Raw genomic sequence first — 23,348 nt, 5'->3', positions numbered from 1 at the left:
CACCTATAACAAGATTTCAAAATCCTTTTCCTTTCAAAAAGCTTTTAATCCTGTACTTCCATGCCTCGAAGTTCTTTCTATCCAACTTCTCACCCACAATCTGTACTGGGTTGTCTGACATATTTGCTCAATGTAAATGCACCTTCTGTACACGTCCAATTCTGTAAATGAGCCTTCCTCAGCTCAACCACACTCTAATAAGTGTCCCAGATACTCCAAAGTACTAAACCAACTTTAGGCTGATTCTAAGATATTGTTGCTTGCACATGTCTCACCCACCCTTACTGCATCACACATGGATGAAACCATCGCCTATGTCTTGATCTTTTGGTGGTGTGGTGACCAGGTAACATTGTATCAGCATCAGGCTCCACAGGCGAGGGAATACAAGTCGATCCAAAGAAGATTGAGAGCATTGTCATGGCCTAGACCACATGATTTACATGAATTACGATCATTCTTGGGTTTTTGCAGTTACTATAAGTGGGTCATATACGATAGAACAATGGTTAACATGTAACCATGATGGGACATGTGTGACGGGACGATGATAGGTAATATGCAGTAGAACAATGGGACACTGATCGAGTATATGTAGCGAGACAATGGGAACGCATATTGGGTCATACATATAGTGACAGAAAATGATTGTTTCCTAGCCAAAAATGTGAAAACACCATTTCCTCCTCTAGAGTTGACAATAGAAAAATGGGTTCACACGTAACCATGATGGGACATATGTGACAGGACGATCATGGGTAATATGCAATAGAACAATGGGACGCTGATCGAGCAACAATGGGAACGCATGTTGAGTCATACATATAGTGATAGAAAATGATTGTTTCCTAGCCAAAAAAGTGAAAACACCGTTTCTCTAGAGTTGACAATAGAAAAATGGGTTAGCAAGTAACCATGATGGGACATATCTGATGGGATGATGTTGGGTAATATGCACTAGAACAATGGGACAATGATCGGGTATATCCAACGAGACAATGGGTACGCATGTTGGGTCTCACATATAGTGATAGAAAATGGTTGTTTCCTAGCAAAAAATGTGAAAAAACCATTTCTCTAGAGTTGGTGTTTTTATTCATAGATTAGTCGGTTTCCATTCTCTGTATTCGATTATTATGAGAAGTGTGATGGACTTACCAACGCAAGGCGTAGATAATTTGTCCGTATTATTTCATCTTTAGCATGGTAATCGACCTCGAGCACCTTGTAATAGTCCTGCTCACAAGATAAACACACTTTTTCTTTTAAGTCAAGATAACATTGAAGACAAGATCTCTCTCTCTCTCTCTCTCTCTCTCTCTCTCTCTCTGCGGTGCGTGCGTTGGACAATGCAAGTGACACAAGGCATTGCCATGTGGCAGTAATGACATGGCGATGGTTACATGGCATTGTGGCAGTCGAATACACATGGCCAACAACAATATACTATCGGCCGACTAGGAGCATTGGTGCATATATATACATGGGTAGCCAAATCGTCATATTCATCTGCTTTCCTCAGTGTTGGACTTCACAGAGTGTTTCTCTGTAGGTGAAGTGCTAGACATGAGTGGGAGTGTACAGTAGGTCAGAGGGCGGTGATTTGACGTCTTCATTTTCAGTTGTATTACTTTTTTCTTATACATAATACAGAGCAAGAGTTTAGGACTCTTGTGTGTGTTCACACACTATGTGTGATTCAACCACACTCTCCTTTCTATCTTTGGAAAACCCTAGCACATAGGCATAGTTGGTATCAGAGCCTTGGAACTTGCAAAAAAAAAAATTTATGGCACCTGTGTGCGTTGACCGCTTGGATAGGGTAGAGCACTTAAATTCCAAGACTATACAAGTTAGGCTGGGGAAAGTTAATATTTGGGTTCTCTTCATTGCACCTGGGTTAATTGGGGTTTATTGTGCTTTCTTGCCCTACCAAACCCTTACCTCATCGTGTCGTCGCAGGGTTGAAATCCCTCACCTGGTCAACTCATTGATTTGCTTCTCAGCATGAACACATCCATGGACACACAAGCGGCTACAATGGAGGCTATATCTGCCCATCTCGACAGGATGGAGTCGACACCTCAAGCACCTAGTATTTGGGATTTGGAATCTACAAGGACCCATATGGTTTGGAGCGAGTGTTGGACAATTCCGAGGACGAAGTGGCAAAACTTCTTGGAGAAGGTCCTTTGCATGCAGCAAGGATGTATTGGATGAGCTTCGCTCCCAATCTGACAATCATCATTCTACACTTGTGCGTAGCTGGCACGGGAGACGTCATTCATGTCACCGACAATCTCCTTCGCGGAGTCCCGACCAGTGATGTAGTCCTAGCCACCACCATGAGAGGCAAGTAGAAGAAATTGAACCAAATTCACGTTGCAAAGACCTTGAAGGATGCCCCATTGGCTTTTAGGGAGTTTTCTAAACGTCACATGTTCAAGGTGGCACCTTTGGATCAAGTGGATATTTTACCCATGGTTGTATAATCATGCAGGCGTGGTCTACCATAAGGAGCATAAGTTGACTTTCCAGGATACTTCTAGCCGCTCCTTAGAGGTGATTTGGGAAGTCCTTACCATCTCACACAGGTCTTGTTGCAGTTATATCCGCCCTTTACATGAAACGGGTGGTACGCAAGGATGGTCAGACATGTCGGGGCTATTTAGCCATATGACTTGGAGGATTTGGCGGCACATAGATAGTGCATTTTGAAGAAGCATGGAAACTAGTTTAGTGCCAACTTGCCCGAGGAGTTACCTCTATCATGGCCCGAGGATCACCACATTGATCTCATTCTTAGTGCAGAGTCCCTGTCTCGTGCCCCATACCGAATAAGTCACCTTGAGATGATAGAGCTCAAGCAGTGACTGAGGGAAAAGTTGGCCCAAGGCTTGGTCCGTTCGAGCTCCTCACCATTTGGAGCTCCGGTCCTTTTGGTCAAGAAGCTGTGTGTCAAAAAGCTCGACAAGCTCATTGTCAAAAACAAGTTCCCATTGCCCAGCATCCATTTGGGTCAACGAATGCCCTCGCCACCGTTAGTAGGATGTCTCGGATCTTCTACCCTTTCCTTGGGATATTGATCATTGTCTTCTTGAATGATATCTTGGTCTTCAACAAGACTAAAGATGAGCATGGGAAGCATGTGGAGACAGCCTTGCGGTTGGTTGATGCCCATAATTTGCGGCTTCACCCTCAAAAGATAGAGTTTTTCACGGACCAAATTTCTTTTTTTGGGACGTGTCATCTCTGAGGATGGAATCTTCACGGATCCGGAGAAGAATGAGGCCCTTGTTTTGTGGGCCATAGTAGAAAACGTACAGGAGATTCATGGATTTCTTGGCCTTATAGTCTTTTATTGACGTTTTGTGAAGCATCATACCCGTGAGACCAATCCTTTGACATATGCTACAAAGGAGGAACCAGTATTTTGTTGGACTCCGATTAAGCACGGCTGTTTTAAGAAGCTCAAAGTTATTATGTCATCTGCTCCCATTCTCTGATTATTGGATTTGGATAAGCCCTTCACAGTTTTCTGCGACACTAGTGGAGGATGGCCTTGGAGCAGTGTTGCACTAGCATGGTGCCTATGAGAGCCGAAAGCTCCGTGGTGTTGAGTTGCAGTATTCCACATATGGCCACGAATTGCTTCCAATGGTGCACGCCCTTTGGAAGTGGTGCCATTGTTTGTGACGTGCATGCCTGCGCCATGGCTAATCTTCGGCATGAACATTCTTAATCCTTGATTAGTCAACAGTTAAGTCAGCATCAAAATCATCATCAGTAGCCTCATCAATAGCATCACATCAGCATCATCATCATAATCATCATGAAGAGAGGTTGGGAACCTTGTCAGCAACCATCAGGGTACCCAGCCTGCACTCGGCAACCTATGGGGAACCTGGACATCCAGTCAGCACCTTTAGGCAATAGCCAGCAGTCATAGAGAGACAGCAGCAATCATACTCAGCATTTAATGGCAGAAAGTGCAGCAGTTTTGGCATTTTTTATGCCTATTTAATGTCCAGCAGCAGTAGGCCAACAGCCACATCAGCCGGCTGACCTAGTCCTCAGTAAAGTATATAAGCAAAAGTCGTAATTCAGCAAGGAATCAAGTTCATTCAGCATTCATCCATCATTAACATCAGTAGAAGTTCTGTAGAAGGGGCCAGGGGTCAACCCCTTGGGGCTCTGACCAAGGCCCACCATGTACAAGCATTTATGCAACCTTTTTGTACCATCTTAAACATAGGAAAACCCTGATGCCAATCTCTCTCTTCTTTTCTCTCCTTTGTCTTAATCATGTTTAATTAGCATCAATGTTCTTAATCACGCTTAGGATTGTGGTTCAATACAACAAGGCTTCCACGCACGCAACATTGGTTTCAAAGCATTCAAGCTCAACCCACTAAGCATTGTCCCAAGGAACGTGCACAGTTCCAATAGAAAGAATGCAACAGGGTAGCAGATGGAGTGGTCAACAGAGCAAGCGAAGCCAGAGGAAGCATTTCGTATGCAGCACAATACATCATTAAGCTCTCAAATCAGTCCAAAGGCCTAGCAACAGGCATGATTAGTTCTGGCAGGTGACCCGACGTTGTGTTAAGAGTAAGGAAAAGCATGCACGGGGACAGCAGTGGAACAAATGCTCAGTTCTTCAGCAAGACTTGGAAGTGGTGATCAAGAGTGAAGGTGTTCAGACAAAAAGATCAATCAAAGTCAGTTATGTAGAAGTCAACGTCAGTAGTAGTTTAAAGTTAGAAGTCCAGGGAGGAAGGATGACAGAGTGTCCACCCTGTCATCAAGTTTAGTAGAAGGGAATGTCACGTGCACGCCCGTGCCATGGCTAATCTTTGGCATGAACATTCTTAATCCCTGATTAGTCAACAGTTAAGTTAGCATCAGAATCATCATCAGTAGCATCACATCAGCATCATCATGAAGAGGGTTTGGGAACCCTGTCGGCAAGCATCAAGGTACTTAGCCTCCATTTGGCATCCCATGGGGAACCTAGACATCCAGTCGGCAGCTTTAGGCAATGGCTGGCAGTCATAAGCGACAACAGCAATCATACTCAGCAGTTTTGGCATTTTTTTATGCCTATTTGATGTCCAGCAACAGACCGACAGCCACATCAGCTAGCCAACCTAGTCCTTAGTAAAGTATATAAGCAAAAGTCATAATTCAGCAAAGGATCAAGTTCATTTAGCATTCATCCATCATTAGCATCAGTAGAAGCTATGTAGAAGGGGCTAGGGGTCAACCCCTTGGGGTTGACCAAGGCCTACCCATGTACAAGCATTTTTGCAACCTTTTTGTACCATATTAAATATAAGAAAACCCTGACACCAATCTCTCTCTTCTTCTTCTCTCTCCTCTATCTTAATCATGTTTAATTAGCATCAATGTTTTTAAACAGGCTTAGGGCTGTGGATTAGTACAACAAGGATTCTGCGCATGCAACATTGGTATCAGAGCATTTAGGCTCAGCCCACTAAGCATTGTCCCAAGGAAGGTGCACAATTCTAGCAAAAAGGATGCAGCAGGGTAGCTGATGGAGTGGTTTGCAAGCAGGCGAAGCCAGAGGAAACATTCCTTGAGGGTATGTATGCGGAACCAGTATATCATTAAGCTCTCACATCAGTCCAAAGGCCTAGCAACAGCCATGATCAGTTCCGGCAGGTGACCTGACGCCGTGTTAAGGATAAGGGAAAGCATGCATGGGAACAGTAGTGGAACAAATGCTCAGTTCTTTAGCAAGACTTGGAAGTGGAGATCATGAGTGAATTAAGTAGATGTCAGCGTCATTAGTAATTTAAAGTTAGAAGTTTAGTAAGAAAGGATGACAGAGTGTCCACCCCGTCATCAAGTTTAGCAGAAGGGAATGTCATGTGCACGCCCGTGCCATGGCTAATCTTTGCCATGAACATTCTTAATCCTTGATTAGTCAGCAGTTAAGTCAGCATCAGAATCATTATCAGTAGCATCACATCAGCATCATCGTCATAATCATCATGAAAAGGGTTTGGGAACCCTGCTGACAGCCATCCGGGTACTCAGCCTGCAGTCGGCAGCCAATGGGGAACCTAGACATCCAGTCGGCAGCTTTAGGCAATGGCTAGCAGTCATAAGCGACAACAGCAATCATGCTCAGCGTTTAATGGCAGAGGGCACAACAGTTTTGGCATTTTTATGCCTATTTAATGTCCAGCAACAAGCTGACAGCCACACCTGCTGGCCGACCTAGTCCTCAGTAAAGTATATAAGCAAAAGTCATAATTCAGCAAAGGATCAAGTTCATATCCATCATTAGCATCAGTAGTAGAAGTTATGTAGAAGGAGCCAGGGGTCAACCCCTTGGGGCTGCTGACCAAGGCCCACCAATGTACAAGCATTTATGCAACCTTTTTGTACCATATTAAATATAAGAAAACCTTGACACCAATCCCTCTCTTCTTCTCTCTCCTCTGTCTTAACCATGTTTAATCAGCATCAATGTTCTTAATCAGGCTTAGGGATGTGGATCAGTACAACAACAAGGCTTCTGCGCATGCAACAGTTTGATTGGTTCGAAGTTCCGGTTCCATTTGGATCACCAATCTCTTAGTATTTGTTGACATATTCACAACAGGACTTGTCTCCATGCGAGTTACGGTGGTGGCGTTTTCTCTCTCAGTTTCATAGCATTGCTTCTAAATACACCATTCGGGATGGGTGGTTGTACTACAAGGATCGACTTTGTGTCATCGACGACGGTGATTTCTGCTAAGTGCTTCTACACGAGGCACATGATGTTCTCGTTTCAAGACATCATGGGCGAGGGCCCAACATTACACAAGTTATCCTGTCTTTCTTTTGGCCTCACACGGACCAAGATGTTCATCAATATGTTCTATTCTACCAAGTTTGTCAGAAGTCAATGCCAGACACCAAAAAAGCAGTAGACCCACCTTATTCCTTGCAAGTCAGATGTAGATGATCAAAAGGTGGCCGTGCTTTTCATCCAGGAGGTGTACCACTTACATGGATTGCCGCGTGCACACCCGTGCCATGGCATAATCCCAGCATATTCAGCAGATTACCTGGTTTAGGACAGCATCTTAGAGTGGTCTAGGGCATTAGCAAGGCTCTTACATGGTCTTATGAGCATTCAGCCTAGTCGGCAGTAACATGGGCATAGTCAGCAGCATGAACAACATCAAGGGCCGCACGTGTGAAATGCGCCAGCATTTAATGCTGATTTTTTATCAATTGTGGACACATAAACAGGCCGACAACCTTTCATATGGCCGACCAGCTCTCCAAAGGCCTATATAAGCAATAGACATCATTGTAAATAATCATCTCTTCCCTCCTTTGGGATTAGGTCATCATTTAGTCAGTAGAAGTGCATCAAATACTTTTTGCGCAGGCCAAAGGCCTCATGAAGTTGTAAAGTCATACACCTTTTTGTAATATAGTAGTATACCGAATACCAACAGCCATCTCTCTCTCTCTCTCTCTCTCTCTCTCTCTCTCTCTCTCTCTCTATCTATCTAATCATTTCATTAAGCATCTACAAGTGTTCCATAATCAAGCTTAGGGGTGGATCACAAAAGAAGGCTTCCGCTATGCAGCATTGGTATCAGCATTCAAGCTCAGCCATTAAGCACAATGTCCCAAGAAGGTGTTCAGATCCATGAGCAGAATGCCACCAGGGTAGAAGATGGAGTGGTCTGCAACAACATGCAAAGCTAGAGGAAAGCATTCTTTGGGAGTATGTACTCAGAGCCATACATCAGTTAGCTCTCATATCAGTTCCAAAGACCTAGCAACAAGCATGATTAGTTCCGACAGGTGACCTGCCCCGCTGTGTTAAGGGAAAGGGATAACAGGCATGGGGATAGCAGTGGAACAAACGCTCAATTCTTCATCGAGAAGCAGTAAGTCAAAGTCAATAGTCCAGGGAGGACGGAAGGATGACTATGTATCCACCTTGTCATCAAGTTTAGCAGGAGGGAATGTCACATGCTCACTCGTGACATGGCACAATCTCAACATATTCAGCATATTCCCTGGTTTAGGACAGCATCTTAGAGCAGTCTAGGGCATTAGCAAGGCTCTTACATAGTTCTTATGAGTATTCAGCCTAGTCGGCAGCAGCATGGGCACAATCGGCAGCATGAATAGCATCAAGGGCCACACGTGTGAAAAGCAACAGCATTTAATGCTGATTTTTCATCAATCGTGGACACATAAACAAGCCGACAGCCTTTCATATGGCCAACCAGCTCTCCAATGGCCCATATAGGCATAGACATCATTGTAAATAATCATCTCTTCCCTCCCTTGGGATAGGTCAACATATAATGAGCAGAAGTGCATTAGACACTTTTTGGGCAGGCCAAAGGCCTCATGAAGTTGTAAAGTCATACATCTTTTTGTAACATATTAATATATTGAATACCAACAGCCATCTCTCTCTCTCTCTCTCTCTCTCTCTCTCTCTCTCTCTCTCTCTCTAATCATTTATTTAGCATCTACAAGTGTTCCATAATCAAGCTTAGGGCTAGATCACAGAAGAAAGCTTCTGCTATGCAACATGTGAAAGAGCGCATAGAGCGGAAGCAAATAAGCACTAGAGTGTGCTGGGCAGAGAGTGCAAGAGAGAGAGAGAGAGAGATATGGAGCAACTATGCTGAATATACTGAAGTGATAGTCCCAAGCAAGAGATAGAAGTAGTCTCATAAGTGAGGGAGCAAAAGATAGACTAGGCAAGATACAAAAGTGAGAGGCCAGCCCACCTATTTATAGGTGGGAAGAGCTGGCCGACTGGACATGCTATAACTGGCTGGCTAGGCATAATAAAGCTGGTCGATTGGAAAAATGCATCCAGGCTAGGAAAAATCCCAGAAAAATATGTAAATAAGGGGTGGCCAGCCCACAAATAAGGGCCATGCAAAAGGGACCAAAAGGACACCAAACATGGGCAGAAACTGGGGATGAATGTGCTAACACCCTCTCTTAGTACCAGATGTTGAACAAACTCCGAGAAGCCAAAGATGAGGAGCCAAGGAAGCCTGAGAAACCGGGTTGGTGAACAAATCTGCAGCATTCTCCGATGAAGGACAATACTCCAAACGCAAATCTCCAGCAAGAACCCGTTCATGAACATAGTGATACTGTATCTCAATGTGTTTCGTACGAGCACGAAACACAGGGTTCTAGGCGATGGCGATGCAACTCTGATTGTCAACCAAAGAAGAGTAGATCCGGTAGGAGGATAGCCAAGCTCCTCCAATAATCTCCGCAGCTAAATCGCCTCACATGCAGCATAACAAACCGCACGATACTTCGCCTCTGTAGAGGAAAGTGCCACAGTAGGCTGTTTTTTACTATTCCATGAAATGGCTCCAGACCCAAGTGAAAAAACACAACCACTGGTGGTCGAACGCCGAGTATCTGGATCTCCAGCCCAATTTGAACCAGACCATCCAACAAGAGTGCATCCTTGGCCATAGAAGATGCCAAAGTCCAGAGTGCCACGCAAGTACCGGAGAACTCTGAGAGCACACCGCCAATGCTGCTGACGAGGTTTGGATGAGAAAGAACTCAATAAACTAACTGCGAAACACACGTCCAATCGGGAGTAGGTCAACCAAACCAAACAACCGACGAGAACCCAATATTGTCCTTGATCAATCCCTGGAGAAGCATCAAGTAGAGAAAGCTTCTCACTAGTATCCATAGAAGTGGGCAGTTTGACATGAAAGACTTGGGTAAACTGAGATATTTTCTTGGAATTGAAGTGATCAAAGACCATGCAGGTACATGGTTAGTGCAACGCCAATATGCATTGGATATGTTGGCAAAATATGGGATGACAGGGTGTAAGCCAATGAGTACACCTTTGGAGCAGAATGCGAAGTTGCGGGCTGATTTTGGTGAAGAGTTGGATGATCCATCTATGTATAGAAAGATGGTTGGTAGTCTCATTTACATGACTATCACACGCCCGGATCTCAGTTATGTTGTGGGGCTAGTAAGCCAATTTATGTAGAGCCCCAGAAAACCTCATTTGGATGCAGTGAGACGCATTATGCGATATGTAAAGACCACTGCACATTATGGTCTTCTTTATGAGCATGGTAAAGGCTTGGATATACATGGCTACACAGACGCAGATTGGGCAGGTAGCTCATATGACAGGAGGTCTACTAGTGGTTATGCCTTTACACTTGGAAGTGCCGTGGTGAGTTGGAGTAGCAAGAAGCAACCTACTGTTGCTTTATCCAGTACAGAGGCTGAATACAGGGGTGCACAATGCAGCCATTGCTACATGTGAAGGAATATGGTTAAAGAATCTCTTGGCAGATTTGGGTGAGTCTATTGATGACAAGGTTGTCATTCATTGTGACAACATGAGCAGCATACAGTTGGCCAAGAATCCAGTTTTTCATGCGCGGACCAAACACATAGAGGTCCACTATCACTTTGTCAGAGAGAAAGTGTTGGATGGTACAGTGGATCTCCAATATGTGAAGACTGAAGAGCAGGTGGCCGACATCTTTACAAAGCCACTTAGCAAGGAGAAGTTTGAGTACTTCCGTACTATGTTGGGAGTACGTGGGATGAGCTTGAGGGAGAGTGTTGAGAGCTTTGATAGCCCAAGCTCACCTACATCTTCATCTATGGCAGTACATCATGAGCTTGAGAGGGGCTGTTGAGATTCAAGCTCGATGTTAGCGTGTGCCAGCTGTGCTATGTGCTGGCATGTTAGGTTGCAGCATGTGTGAGACATAAATGACCGCGTCCAGCTGGTCATAGTGTGTGGACATTAGCTAGGGTTAGTAGGTGCTATGTGCTCGCATGTTAGGTAGCAGCATGTGTGATACATAAATGACCGCGTCCAGCTGGTCATAGTGTGTGGACATTAGCTAGGGTTAGTAGTGTGTGGACACAACTCATAGTGTGTCTTGTGTATTATGGATTATGGCTTTATGCATTGTGTGAGTAGGGAGATGGCTTCCCTCTATGGTTAGGGTTTGCTCCTGTGTGTGTGTCTCCTCTCCCTTTACCTGTTTTTCAATAATTTGCTCGAACTCGCTGGAGGAGGAGCAGAGTCATCATCATCTGACTGAGAATCCACACCTGGAGGTGTAACAGAAGCAGAGGGAGGAGGAGGAGGAGGTGGAGGCGGATACAAAAGTGAGAGGCCAGCCCACCTATTTATAGGTGGGAAGAGCTGGCCGACTGGACATGCTATAATTGGCCGACTGGGCATAATAAAGGTGGCCGACTGGAAAAATGCATCCAGGTTGGGAAAAATCCCAGAAAAATATGTAAATTAAGGGGTGGCCAGCCCACAATCAAGGGCCATGCAAAAAGGACCAAAAGGACATCAAACATGGGCAGAAACTGGGGATGAATGTGCTAACAACATGGACTTTCAAAGAGGATTGTCTTAAACACGGATCCAAATTCATTGGATGTTTTTGGGGAGCCTTGTTCTATGGTTTGTGGGACAAAGTTATAGTTCAGTTCCTCATACGGCCAGACCCAGATAATGAACAAGACTATGATCACGATGCTGCGGTGTTATTGTTATTGCCAGGAGCATCAAACTTTTTAGTGAACGTAGTTCTTACCATTGGTGGAGCATGCCATCAATGATACATTGCAGGCATTGACCAAGAAAACTCCCTTTGAGGTGGTATATGGTTGCCTGGCTATTAACTTGATGAGAATGTGACACACCTATGAGTATGCAGGGTACAGCCAGACATCAGATAGCAGCCATCGTCCACAGGGAGACTCGGACAACACAAGTGACACATGGCAATCGGTAACATGGCACTGATGACGTGACAGCCGGGTACAAGTGGCCGACATCAATACTACTGGCCGACTAGGAGCATTGGTGCATATATATATATATATATATGTGTGTGTGTGTGTGTGTGTGTGTGTGTCTGTGTGTGTGTGTGTGTGTGTGGATAACCAAATCGTCATATTCATTGGCTTTCCTCATTGTTGGAACTCCACAGAGCATTTCTCTGTAGGCGAAGTGCTAGTGAGGAGTGTACAATAGGTCATAGGGTTGTGATTTGACGTCTTAATTCTCGATCACATCTTGTACTTTCACTTGTAGTATTTGGTACTTCTTTCTTGTACATAATACAAGGGAGAAAGAGAGTGAGAGATGTACATCTATGGATCTATATATCTATCTTGTGGCGGGTGCACTTCGTTCATCGACCAGCGTGGCAAATATATATATATTTGCCACGCCGGTCGATGAACGAAGTATATATATATTTATTTGCCACGCCGGTCGATGAACGAAGTGCACATATATATATATATATATATATGTATGTATGTATGTACATATATATGTATATATATATGTATGTACATACATATATATGTATGTACATACATATGTATGTACATACATATATATATACATATATATGTACATATATATGTATGTACATACATACATATATATGTACATATATATGTATGTATATATGTATGTACATACATATATACATACGTATATATGTATGTACATACATATATACATACATATATATGTACATATATATGTATGTATGTACATACATATATATGTACATACATATATATATATATATACATACATATATATGTACATATATATGTATGTATATATATATATATATGTATGTACATATATATATATATATGTACATATATATGTATGTACATATATATGTATGTATATATATATATATATGTATGTACATATATATGTATGTACATACATACATATATATGTACATATATATGTATGTATATATGTATGTACATACATATATATGTATGTACATACATATATATATGTACATATATATATATGTACATATATATGTATGTACATACATATACATAGTGTACATACATATATATGTACATATATATATATATGTACATATATATATGTATGTACATACATATATATGTACATATATATATGTATGTACATGTATGTACATACATATATATGTACATATATATATGTATGTACATATATATATATGTACATATATATGTATGTACATACATATATATATGTACATATATATATATATGTACATATATATATATGTACATATATATGTATGTACATACATATATATATGTACATATATATGTATGTACATACATATATATGTATGTACATACATATATATGTACATATATATGTATGTACATACATATATACATACATATATATGTACATATATATGTGTATATATGTACATATATATGTATGTATATATGTATGTACATATATATATGTATGTACATACATATATATGTACATACATGTCACGTGCATCCCGCACTTGGATGCCACGTAGAACAGAAGGTGCAGGACCTGGGATGGTGAACTGGTTCCATGTGAGCCCAGCCCGGGACGAGTCAGCCAGGGATCCATCTCAGTCGTCCGAGGTCAGGTGTGCATTGTCCTGCACATGAGTCCAAGGTCACGTGTGCACTGTCCTGCACATGAAACAGTGCCAGTCCGCGCTGTGAGTCTCCCTCTAGAATGATGTCAGTGGTTCTGTGTATCTGGTATGGTACCGGATGCCAGATCACTGAGTAGATTATGTTTAGGACAAGGGGCCAGCCCATAGGGCTACCCGGGAGCTTAGTATGGGCATGGGAATGGTGTGAAACCATCCCCATGAGGGCCAGGAAGGCCCAGGCTGGACCCACCAGCCATGGAGGGGCTGTAGGACAGCCCTAGGGCACAGATAAGTCAATCTCCAGGAGATTACAGCCTTTATATTGCTGTAGGGCATGTATAGGGCAGCCCATTCAGGCTGCCCAGCCTTGGGATTGTGGACAAAAGTGGTGTCCAGCCAATCAAAAGCAGGCGCATCACTTTCAGCCTGTTAGGAAAAAAAGGCAGTATTTTTTGGGATTTAATTCAGCATTTATTGCTGAATTTTCACCAGTCGAAACATTGGAAACATTTCTTGTATGGCCGTGACTTCGAGGTTCCCATTGACCATCAGGCATTGCGCTGGATTCAGACGATGCCAAGTGCACAGTGGAGTGATCGACAACACCGCTGGAGTCAGATATTCCAGCAGTTCGGTGGTATGATTGAGTACCTTCCAGGAAAGGCCAATCCAGTGGCCGATGCTTTGAGCAGGAAGGGACAAGTATCTACGATTCAGACCACTAGACTGGACCTTGTTGGTACAGGACTAGAGGACATGAAGCACACGTACGCGGATTCCGAGGAATTCGGTACTCAGTGGGAACAGGCATTGGATGCCACAGGACCATGCCATTTTCTCATACGCGATGGTTGGCTTTTCTACAAAGGCCGACTATGTGTCATGAAATCATTCCGGGCAGCTCTTCTCCATGATGCCCATGACGCCATTACAGGTGGTCAAAGATCATTCATAGGGGCATAAATTCGACTCTGGAGAAATTAGAACGGCAATACTATTGGCCAAAGATGAGGTGTGATGTGTTTACATATGTACAACGCTGTGACATTTGTCAAAAGGTGAAAGCTCCTCGTGGAAAGAAGATAGGGTTGTTACAACCTTAGCCAATTCCTGAGGGTCCTTTCCAGGACATTTCGATGGACTTTGTCACAAATCTGCCTCCCAGTCCGAGTAAGCGTAATACGCAGTGTTTAACTATTGTTGATAGGTTCAGTAAATTTGTTATGCTTATTCCTTGCAGGGCCAATGTGACCGCCGAGGATGTTGCCCAGCTATTCATTCGGCATTGGTACCCGATTGGCGGGATTCCTAGAACCATAGTGTCAGACCGAGATGCCAAGTTTACCAGTCATTTTTGGAGGGCATTGTTTGATAATTTTGGTACTAAGTTGAATTTTTCCAGTGCATTCCACCCACAGACAGATGGCCAGACAGAGATATACAACCAGTTGGCCTTTGATGTGCTGAAGTGTTATGTCCACGATCAGCAAGGTAAGTGGGAATCGTTTTTGTCGTTAGTTCAAGCTGTTTTGAATGACTCTTTTTTTTCAGCTATTGGCAGGACTCCATATGAGGCAACGTTTGGAAGGCCTTTCCAGTCGTTGTTAACCAGGACTTCGTCTTCGCTATCGGAGGCGAATAGAGTGACGGAGTCTTACCAGGAGATCCTAGAGTCCGTTAAAGACAGATTGGCTAAAGCGCAAGAGGCCTACACTCGACAGGCCAATAAAGACCGAAGGGACATGAAGTTTTCAGAAGGGGATTGGGTGTATCTTCGGATTATGAAGCAAAGATTGAAGCAGGTGGGCAAGCGATGCCCAAAGTTGTCTTTCAGAAGCTTCGGACCATTTCCCATCCGGAAAAAGATTAATGAGGTGTCTGCAGTTGGTTAAAGCCATATGCAGGTCCACCCCCTTCAGAGATCAAAGACGAAGCGGAACCAGACATTGTTGATGAAGCAGAAGTAATGGTTCCAGAACAGATCCTTCTGCACCGTTTCAACTCATGGCTCAGGCCGAAGACTACGACAGTTCCTCACGAAGTTTCAGGACCGAGGAACTCATGAAGCGGTATGGCTCGACAAAGAATTTTTCGAAGACTATCCGGCATTATTGACGGATTATTTGGAGGCTATGCAGCTTCCGTCAAGTTAAGCAGAAGGAGATGTCACGTGCATCCCGCACTTGGATGCCACGTAGACATTTCTGTACAGAAGGTGCAGGACCTGGGATGGTGAACTGGTCCCATGTGAGCCCAGTCCGGGACGAGTCAGCCAGGGATCCATCTCAGTCGTCCGAGGTCAGGTGTGCATTGTCCTGCACATGAGTCCAAGATCAGGTGTGCACTGTCCTGCACATGAAACAGTGCCAGTCCGCGCTGTGAGTCTCCCTCTAGAATGATGTCAGTGGTTCTGTGTATCTGATATGGTACCGGATGCTAGATCACTGAGTAGATTATGTTTAGGACAAGGGGCCCGTCCATAGGGCTACCCCGGAGCTTAGTATGGGCATGGACATGGTGTGAAACCATCCCCATGAGGGCCAGGAAGGCCCAGGCTGGACCCACCAGCCATGGAGGGGCTGTAGGACAGCCCTAGGACACAGATAAGGCAATCTCCAAGAGATTACAGCCTTTATATTGCTGTAGGGCATGTATAGGGCAGCCCATACAGGCTGCCCAGCCTTGGGATTGTGGACAAAAGTGGTGTCCAGCCAATCAGAAGCAGGCGCATCACTTTCAGCCTGTTAGGAAAAAAAGGCAGTATTTTTTGGGATTTAATTCAGCATTTATTGCTGAATTTTCACCAGTCGTGGGACAAAGCCTGTTTTTCAGCTGGCCGACTGCTCCTGAGGAGGAGTATAAATAGTGGAGGCCATAATCCCATCATTCATCTCAGTTTTCACCAAGAGCTCAAGCCAATCTAGGGCCAGTCAAGCCAAGGAGATTGCCAAGCAAAGGGATATATATATATATATGTATGTATATATATATGTATATATGTATATATATATGTATATATGTATGTATATATACATATATATATACATATATATATATATATATATATATATATAGTCATCGAAGGTACCCACACTCTGCCTGCGGAGTCCATCGGGAGCATTTGGCTCGACATCATTCATACCCTCCGCGGCCAGTGGGGGAAGTTGCAAGGCGGCTTTGACCGTATGCAAAAGCGGCGAGAAGCCTTCTTGACGCTTTGGTGACTTGGCCCTTTTCTCACAAATAGCGGGGGTGAGCCCACGTGGCAATACCGACCACTTGTGTGGTTATTCCCTCCCCCACATACATTCTATCCACATAACATCACATCACCTCTATCCACATCATATCTCATTCATACACATCTCATCTCATTCATCCACATCCATCCACATCGTTCACATGTACGACTATCCACATCTATCCATACATTCATATCTATCACTTCACATCCACATATATTCATGTCACATCACATCTCTTTAAATCATATACACATCCATATCCATTCTTACTCTTACTCCTTGTTCCAATATCTTCCCCGACGCACGTGTAGGTATCTTCGGTGACCCAGAGCCTGAGCACCGTATGGTCAACACCCTCTAGGATCCGTTGAGGACCAGCAAGGTCAATCAACCAGATCCATGTCCGAATTCAGAAAACAACTCTTACTCCTTGTTCCAATATCTTCCCCGACGTACGTGTAGGTATCTTCGGTGACCCAGAGCCTGAGCACCGTATGGTCAACACCCTCTAGGATCCTTCGTAGGTCACCTAGTGCTTCACTCATAGGCCGCTTCCTTGGTCCCTCATCCACCGTACCGGAAGCTCACCATTTAAATTGAACCGAGACTAGTCAAGACCTCGACCGACCTTGCTATGCGAGACGTCCTCCATTGACTCTCCGTCAGTTGTTCCAACTTTATTAGTTAGGTCTCCACGACCTTATTTACAAGACGATCAAAATGCTTCCCCAGCATTCTTAACATAAAACAGTCATTTAAAAACGAAAAATAAATACAGTTTCTATAACAAACTCTCGTCTTTCCACATTGTTCCACATCAATCCACATTATTTAATCCACATCCATTTCATATGTATTCCCATTCTCATCCAATCACATCTTTTCTCATTTATCCTCATCAAATCTCATCCACTCGCATCTACCCATATCCACATCTTATCACATCACATTCATTCACATCTCATCCATTTACATCACATCTCATTCATTCACATCCAGATTCACATCACATCACATCTCATCCATTCACATCACCATACATATATATGTATGTATGTATGTATGTATGTATAATATATATGTATGTATGTATGTATATATATACATACATATATATATATATATGTATGTATGTATAATATATATGTATGTATAATATATATGTATAATATATATGTATGTATGTATAATATATATGTATGTATATATATACATACATACATACATATATATTATACATACATACATACATACATACATATATATGTATGTATGTATATATATATGTATATATATATATATGCCACGCCGGTCGATGAACGAAGTGCACATATATATATATATATATATATATATATATATATATATATATATATATATATATTATTTATTTGCCACGCCGATCGATGAACGAAGTGCACCCGTCCCACGAGATAGATAGATAGATCCATAGATGTACATCTCTCTCTCTCTCTCCCTTGTATTATGTACAAGAAAGAAGTATAAAGTAATACAAGTGAAAGTACAAGATGTGAGAGAGAGAGAGAGAGAGAGCAATGTAGGCCCTAAGCAATGACTTACGTGATTAATTTTAAAAAAAAAATCATGAGAGAGATTAATGATTTTTTTAAAATAAACACACCCAATTAAAGATAAGGTGATGCCGTGGTCCCTATCCATGCACTTGATATAATGAAGGTAGTATGGAGCCAAATTACTACACAATGATGCTTGGCATTATTCCAAAAAATAAATAAAAATTAAGGAGGTCATACTTGGCATTACACTGAATAAATTGAACGTTTGGTCAAATAAATGACTCTCTTTCTTATATTAGATGACTGGTGGAAGACAGAAAACCTAGAAATTGTTGTTGAAAACGGGGTCTTTTTTTTTTTAATGAAAGAAAAAAGAAACTGGGTTTTTCTGATTATGAAGGAGAAAATGAAATCTTAATTTTGCAGGGAAAAAAAACACAGGGTTTGGGTTTTTTCTTTGAAAATCGAACCAACCTTGTGAAAATCGGGGATGGAGTCGACGCCAGGGTAGTTGAAATGCCCTGCGCTTTGCGAGCCCATTTGAAGAAAGACAAAGAATTGTATCTGTATAGTATGTGCACAGGAGAGGAGGTTGCGTGTGTGTTGTGACTGGATATATCAGTGCATACCAATACCGACTCCTATACCAATGATTTATTTCAGAGATTTCTAGAAGCCTTGAGGCTTTAACACGTATATATGTGTGTGTATATGTATATATTTTGGGATCAATAATAATTATATATGTATATGTATATGTATATATATATATATGTATATGTATATGTATATGTGTATATATTTTGGGATCAATAATAATTATATATATATAAACTTGAAAGATGTCCAAAAATACTGAAAATACAGCAACTTAAAACCTGAGCTTCCCTACAGTCCTCTACAAATCACTTTTGTCTTCATTTAAAATTTTACAAAGAAAATCCTCTCTCTCCTCCTCCATCAAAAAACTAGATTGCTCCCAAGATATCTGATAACCCAGCAAGATATAGGCCTCCATCATTGCTTCAGTAGTGCAGTCTCTAGGAGATTGCTTTTCCAACATTCCCTCCTTCTTGGACCATATCTTGACAGTGGGTCTGGTTTCCATTGGATTCTCTATAAAGGCAACAAAAGTGTGATCAACCTGCTTTTCTTTACGATACTACCTCTGAGTTCTCGGGCCGAATCTGGGGAGTCTCTTCCTTCCTTCCCAACACCTCACCTGCACAGCAGCAGCATACAAATCAGCATTAAGGAGTTCACTCCCAGTATGATTGAAGCTTCACCAAAACCAGGGCAGGAGTCAAATGATGTTCCTCTGCAGATTCAGTAACAGCACATCCAGCTCAATACATCTCAGCTTATTCACATTGCATACAGACCAACACATACACACACTTATGCATCAAGTCTGACTCTTGCAAACCAGTACATGAGACCTTCATAAAAACAATGGCATTCTTGGTGGACCATATTTTCCACAGAATACAATGTTAAATAGCAGCTCAACATCTTCATCACTAAAAGACCATTTACCCAAAATCCAGTACATCTAGCTCAATACATCTCAGCTTATTCACATTGCATACAGACCAACACATACACACACTTATGCATCAAGTCTGACTCTTGCAAACCAGTACATGAGACTCTCATAAAAACAATGGCATTCTTGGTGGACCATATTTTCCACAGAATACAATGTTAAATAGCAGCCCAACATCTTCATCACTAAAAGACCATTTACCCAAAATCCAGTCCCCCCATAATGTTTGAGTGCCCAAGCCCTTCTCAATCCATTTAGACAACTTTGACCAGGTTCCTCTGATTGCTGGGAAGTCCCAAAAATCATGTTCACCATCCTCAACTGAAGATCTACACATGGGGCAAATACCACTAGAGATACTTCTCTTTTGAAGTTTAGAACCAATAGGTAAGCCCACATACCAACCTTCCACATCTCGGGGGGTTCATTATAAGTAAACCCTCTGTATCACGTGCGTTCAAGGCCTATTTTAAAAATCCCTTATCTGTAAATTTTTCATGAATAAGACATACCCTTTTTTTATTAAATGGTACCCGTCTATATGAAAAAAATGTGTAAAAAAAGGATTTTAAAAATCCCTTTTGTCGAATCCACGTGCTACGCTTACATATTTTTGAGTGACCCCCCTCCCCCCCCCCCCGAGTTCCACATAAAGACCTGGAACTTCTTAGGTATCTAACTCTCCCAAAGAAGTTTCCACCTCTTTTTCCAAGAAACTTTGGAATAAGTTTCACTAGCCCTTCTTTGAAATCCTTATCCAAATTTCACCCACAATATCCTTCAAGGAAGGCTAAAAGGCTATAAAGAACTCTGTGGAGAGTCCATCCCAGCCCAGGGCTTTATCTCTCCCCAACTTTAACAAGGCACACCAACATTCCTCCACATCTATATCCCTTTCTAGCCACCTTGCTTTGTTTGGATCCACATTTTGGCTAAGTAGTCCCAACAGCATATCTTCAGCTTGAAACCTCCTCAAGGAGCAGTCTTTCTTCAGGCTAAGAGCAGAGCCCAAAAATTTAACCCATTTCTTAGCAAGAGTATTCATATCATTCAAGGGAAGACCATCTTCATCCAAGATGCTCCCCACAACCTCCCTATCACTCTTCCCTTTTAAGAGTTTGAATAAACTGTTGTCAGGTTTTCTTTTGTTATTAAATAATTTTCATTTAGACCATTTATCTTGCTCTCTGGCGCATCTGTCTTCCTCCTCCTTGATGCCAAGTTGGCACTTGAAATACAAGAAGGTATCCTCAGCATTTAGTCCTCTAGTTTGTCTCTTAATAAGGAGTTCCTCCAACAAAGCAGTCCATTTCCTTCTTTCACCTCCACTTTCCTCAGCTCTAATAATCCCCTGCTTTGTTGGAGTTCCTCCAACAAAGCAGTCCATTTCCTTCTTTCACCTCTCCTTTCCTCAGCTCTAATAATCCCCTGCATTTCATTGGCAAATTGCCTCCAAGAACCTTCAACCCCCCCCCCCTCCTTTTCAGTTTTCTAATTGCTTCTTCCGTATATTCCATGAAGAGAGGATCCTTAAGAAGAAAATTATTCACTCTCATTTTCCTTGTGGGGTAGTGAGAGAGATAAATGTCAGGCCCATCATTTATCTTCCAACACCACTTCAGAGGCATGTGATCAGAGAGAGTAGAGTTGTAATCAACAAAAACTTTTAGAATGTGCCCAGGAAGCTTGATGGCTAAAGAAAACCTTGTCAATTTTGGAAGAGGATGATAAATATTGAAGACTGAAATAGGTATGGCCCTAGTTGTCTCTCCAGTCCCCTAAATGCCAACTATCCTTAAGACCCAGCCCCTTCTTAGCTCCTCTCATTTCCCTTTCTCCTTCCCTAAGAGGACAGTACTGCCACCACATCTATCCACAACCTTTTCCACCATGTTAAAATCACCTAGAACAATGCAAGGAACTTGGATATTTAAGTTGGCATTCCAATTCCACATATCACTCCTAATTTGGTGATTGTGAGACCCATATACATTGATAATCCATATTCTTTCCTTGTTTACCAAAACCTCAACTACCAAAATCCTACCATTAGGGTGGTTGGCAATGACACTAGGATTAAGATCTCCCCTCACTAGGGTTATTATCCCACTGTAGCCCAAATTAACACCCCCATAAAAAATCACCCATTCTCTAAATCTATCTTTTCTAGGGATTTTCCCAAAAAGATTGTGCTCTTGAATAGCAAAAACCACTGAGAAGCCCCATGATTTCACTAACCCCCAAAATGACGCGTTCTTCTTTTTATCCTTGATTCCTTTCAACGTACAGCCAGAAAACTCTGAATAATTCTTCATGAGAGGGCAATCTTCGAAACCATGTTAGCCTCCTCCTCATTCCTCGTAGTATTCTGCTCATTTTGGATTCCTTTCCAAGCTTCTTCGACTATGAAATCAAATCTTTGTTCAAACGAGGGGCGACTATCATTATCATTAAGTGGACTGAAGGAATTAGAGCAATAGATGGGACTCAGACTCCCAAGAGAATTTGACTTTCTACCCTCTGCCCCGCGATTAGGTTGAGTTTTCCTAGCTTCTATCTTAGCCTGCCTAACGACTTCCCTTTAACCTTAACCCATTCACCCTCCGAGGTGCCTTTACCAGACTTGTTCACCACTTCTTTTCCTTTCTCATTGTTCTTTTGGCTTTCAGCAAAAGCTTTAGCTTTATCCACTTCACTCAGGTTATCATCTTTTACCTCCTCCCCTTTAGCGATATTCAGGTCAAGGCAATTTTTCGCAATATGGTCGAACCCTCCACACTTGAAACATGCACCTGAGAATGCACCAAATTCAAGACCTAATTCCAAGATACCCAATTGACCCAGATCCACATCTATTGACTTTGGGGTTTCAATGGAAGTATTTCAGGTGATGCAGACATTGAGAGACCAATAGCAATATCCCACAGGGCTGGCCTAAGCCAGGGGGCAGACCAACCACCTCAACCCACATTGGACATGCACTCTGCATTCAAAGGGAAAAACATGCACTAGACATTGTCCAAAAAACAGAGGCCCTTTAGTAAACAACTTAGAGACAGATTGACCCTTAACAAAAAGGACGTCAGAGAAACCTTTTCCCAAATAAAAAACCTTGGATACTATGTTATCATACATGATACCCTCCTGAAGCCATCTTCCTAGTTCCACCCTTGATGGAGGTTTACTCGGACAAAAAATGAAGACGCTGCACATTGAGAACAACCCGATCTGGCTTCTGACAAAATCTTGATTGAGCTTCAAACATACCTTAGTTTTTGCTTGCGCGAGCACAATCTCTCATTCAACCAGTCGAGCATACATTTCTTCTTGGAACATTTAGCCTCTGTTTCTTCTCTTCGATTCTTCATCTCCTCCTCTCAGACTCAGACTTAGGCTCCCAATCCCCTCATCCACTCGAGCCCTCCTCATCCCCTTGGTGCCACAAACTGGCTGGATCAGCCATGCAGGGCTTGTCAACCACCCATCGACGTATGGGTTGCATGCACTTATGTGTGTG

At 42.4% G+C, this 23,348-nt stretch overlaps 1 protein-coding gene across 1 annotated transcript in view; it reads right to left on the bottom strand.

Annotated features, from left to right (window-relative positions):
- Positions 1-18,970, bottom strand: part of LOC147603757 (uncharacterized) — a 29,418-nt gene extending 10,448 nt beyond the window's left edge. Inside the window, exons 1-2 of the mRNA XM_086796202.1 lie at positions 18,760-18,970; positions 1,159-1,236 (exon numbers count right to left, since the gene is read on the bottom strand). Of these exons, the coding sequence (XP_086652328.1) occupies positions 1,159-1,236; positions 18,760-18,825 (144 nt within the window). The 5' untranslated portion in view covers positions 18,826-18,970. The remainder of the gene's footprint in view (positions 1-1,158; positions 1,237-18,759) is intronic.
- Positions 18,971-23,348: the final 4,378 nt, after the last annotated feature.

The sequence above is a fragment of the Cibotium barometz genome, chromosome 63 (genome assembly GCF_041138505.1).
Source record: "Cibotium barometz isolate CiBa-2024 chromosome 63, ASM4113850v1, whole genome shotgun sequence".
NCBI classification, from domain to species: Eukaryota; Viridiplantae; Streptophyta; class Polypodiopsida; order Cyatheales; family Cibotiaceae; genus Cibotium; species Cibotium barometz.
This window is presented reverse-complemented; position numbering and strand designations above follow the sequence as displayed.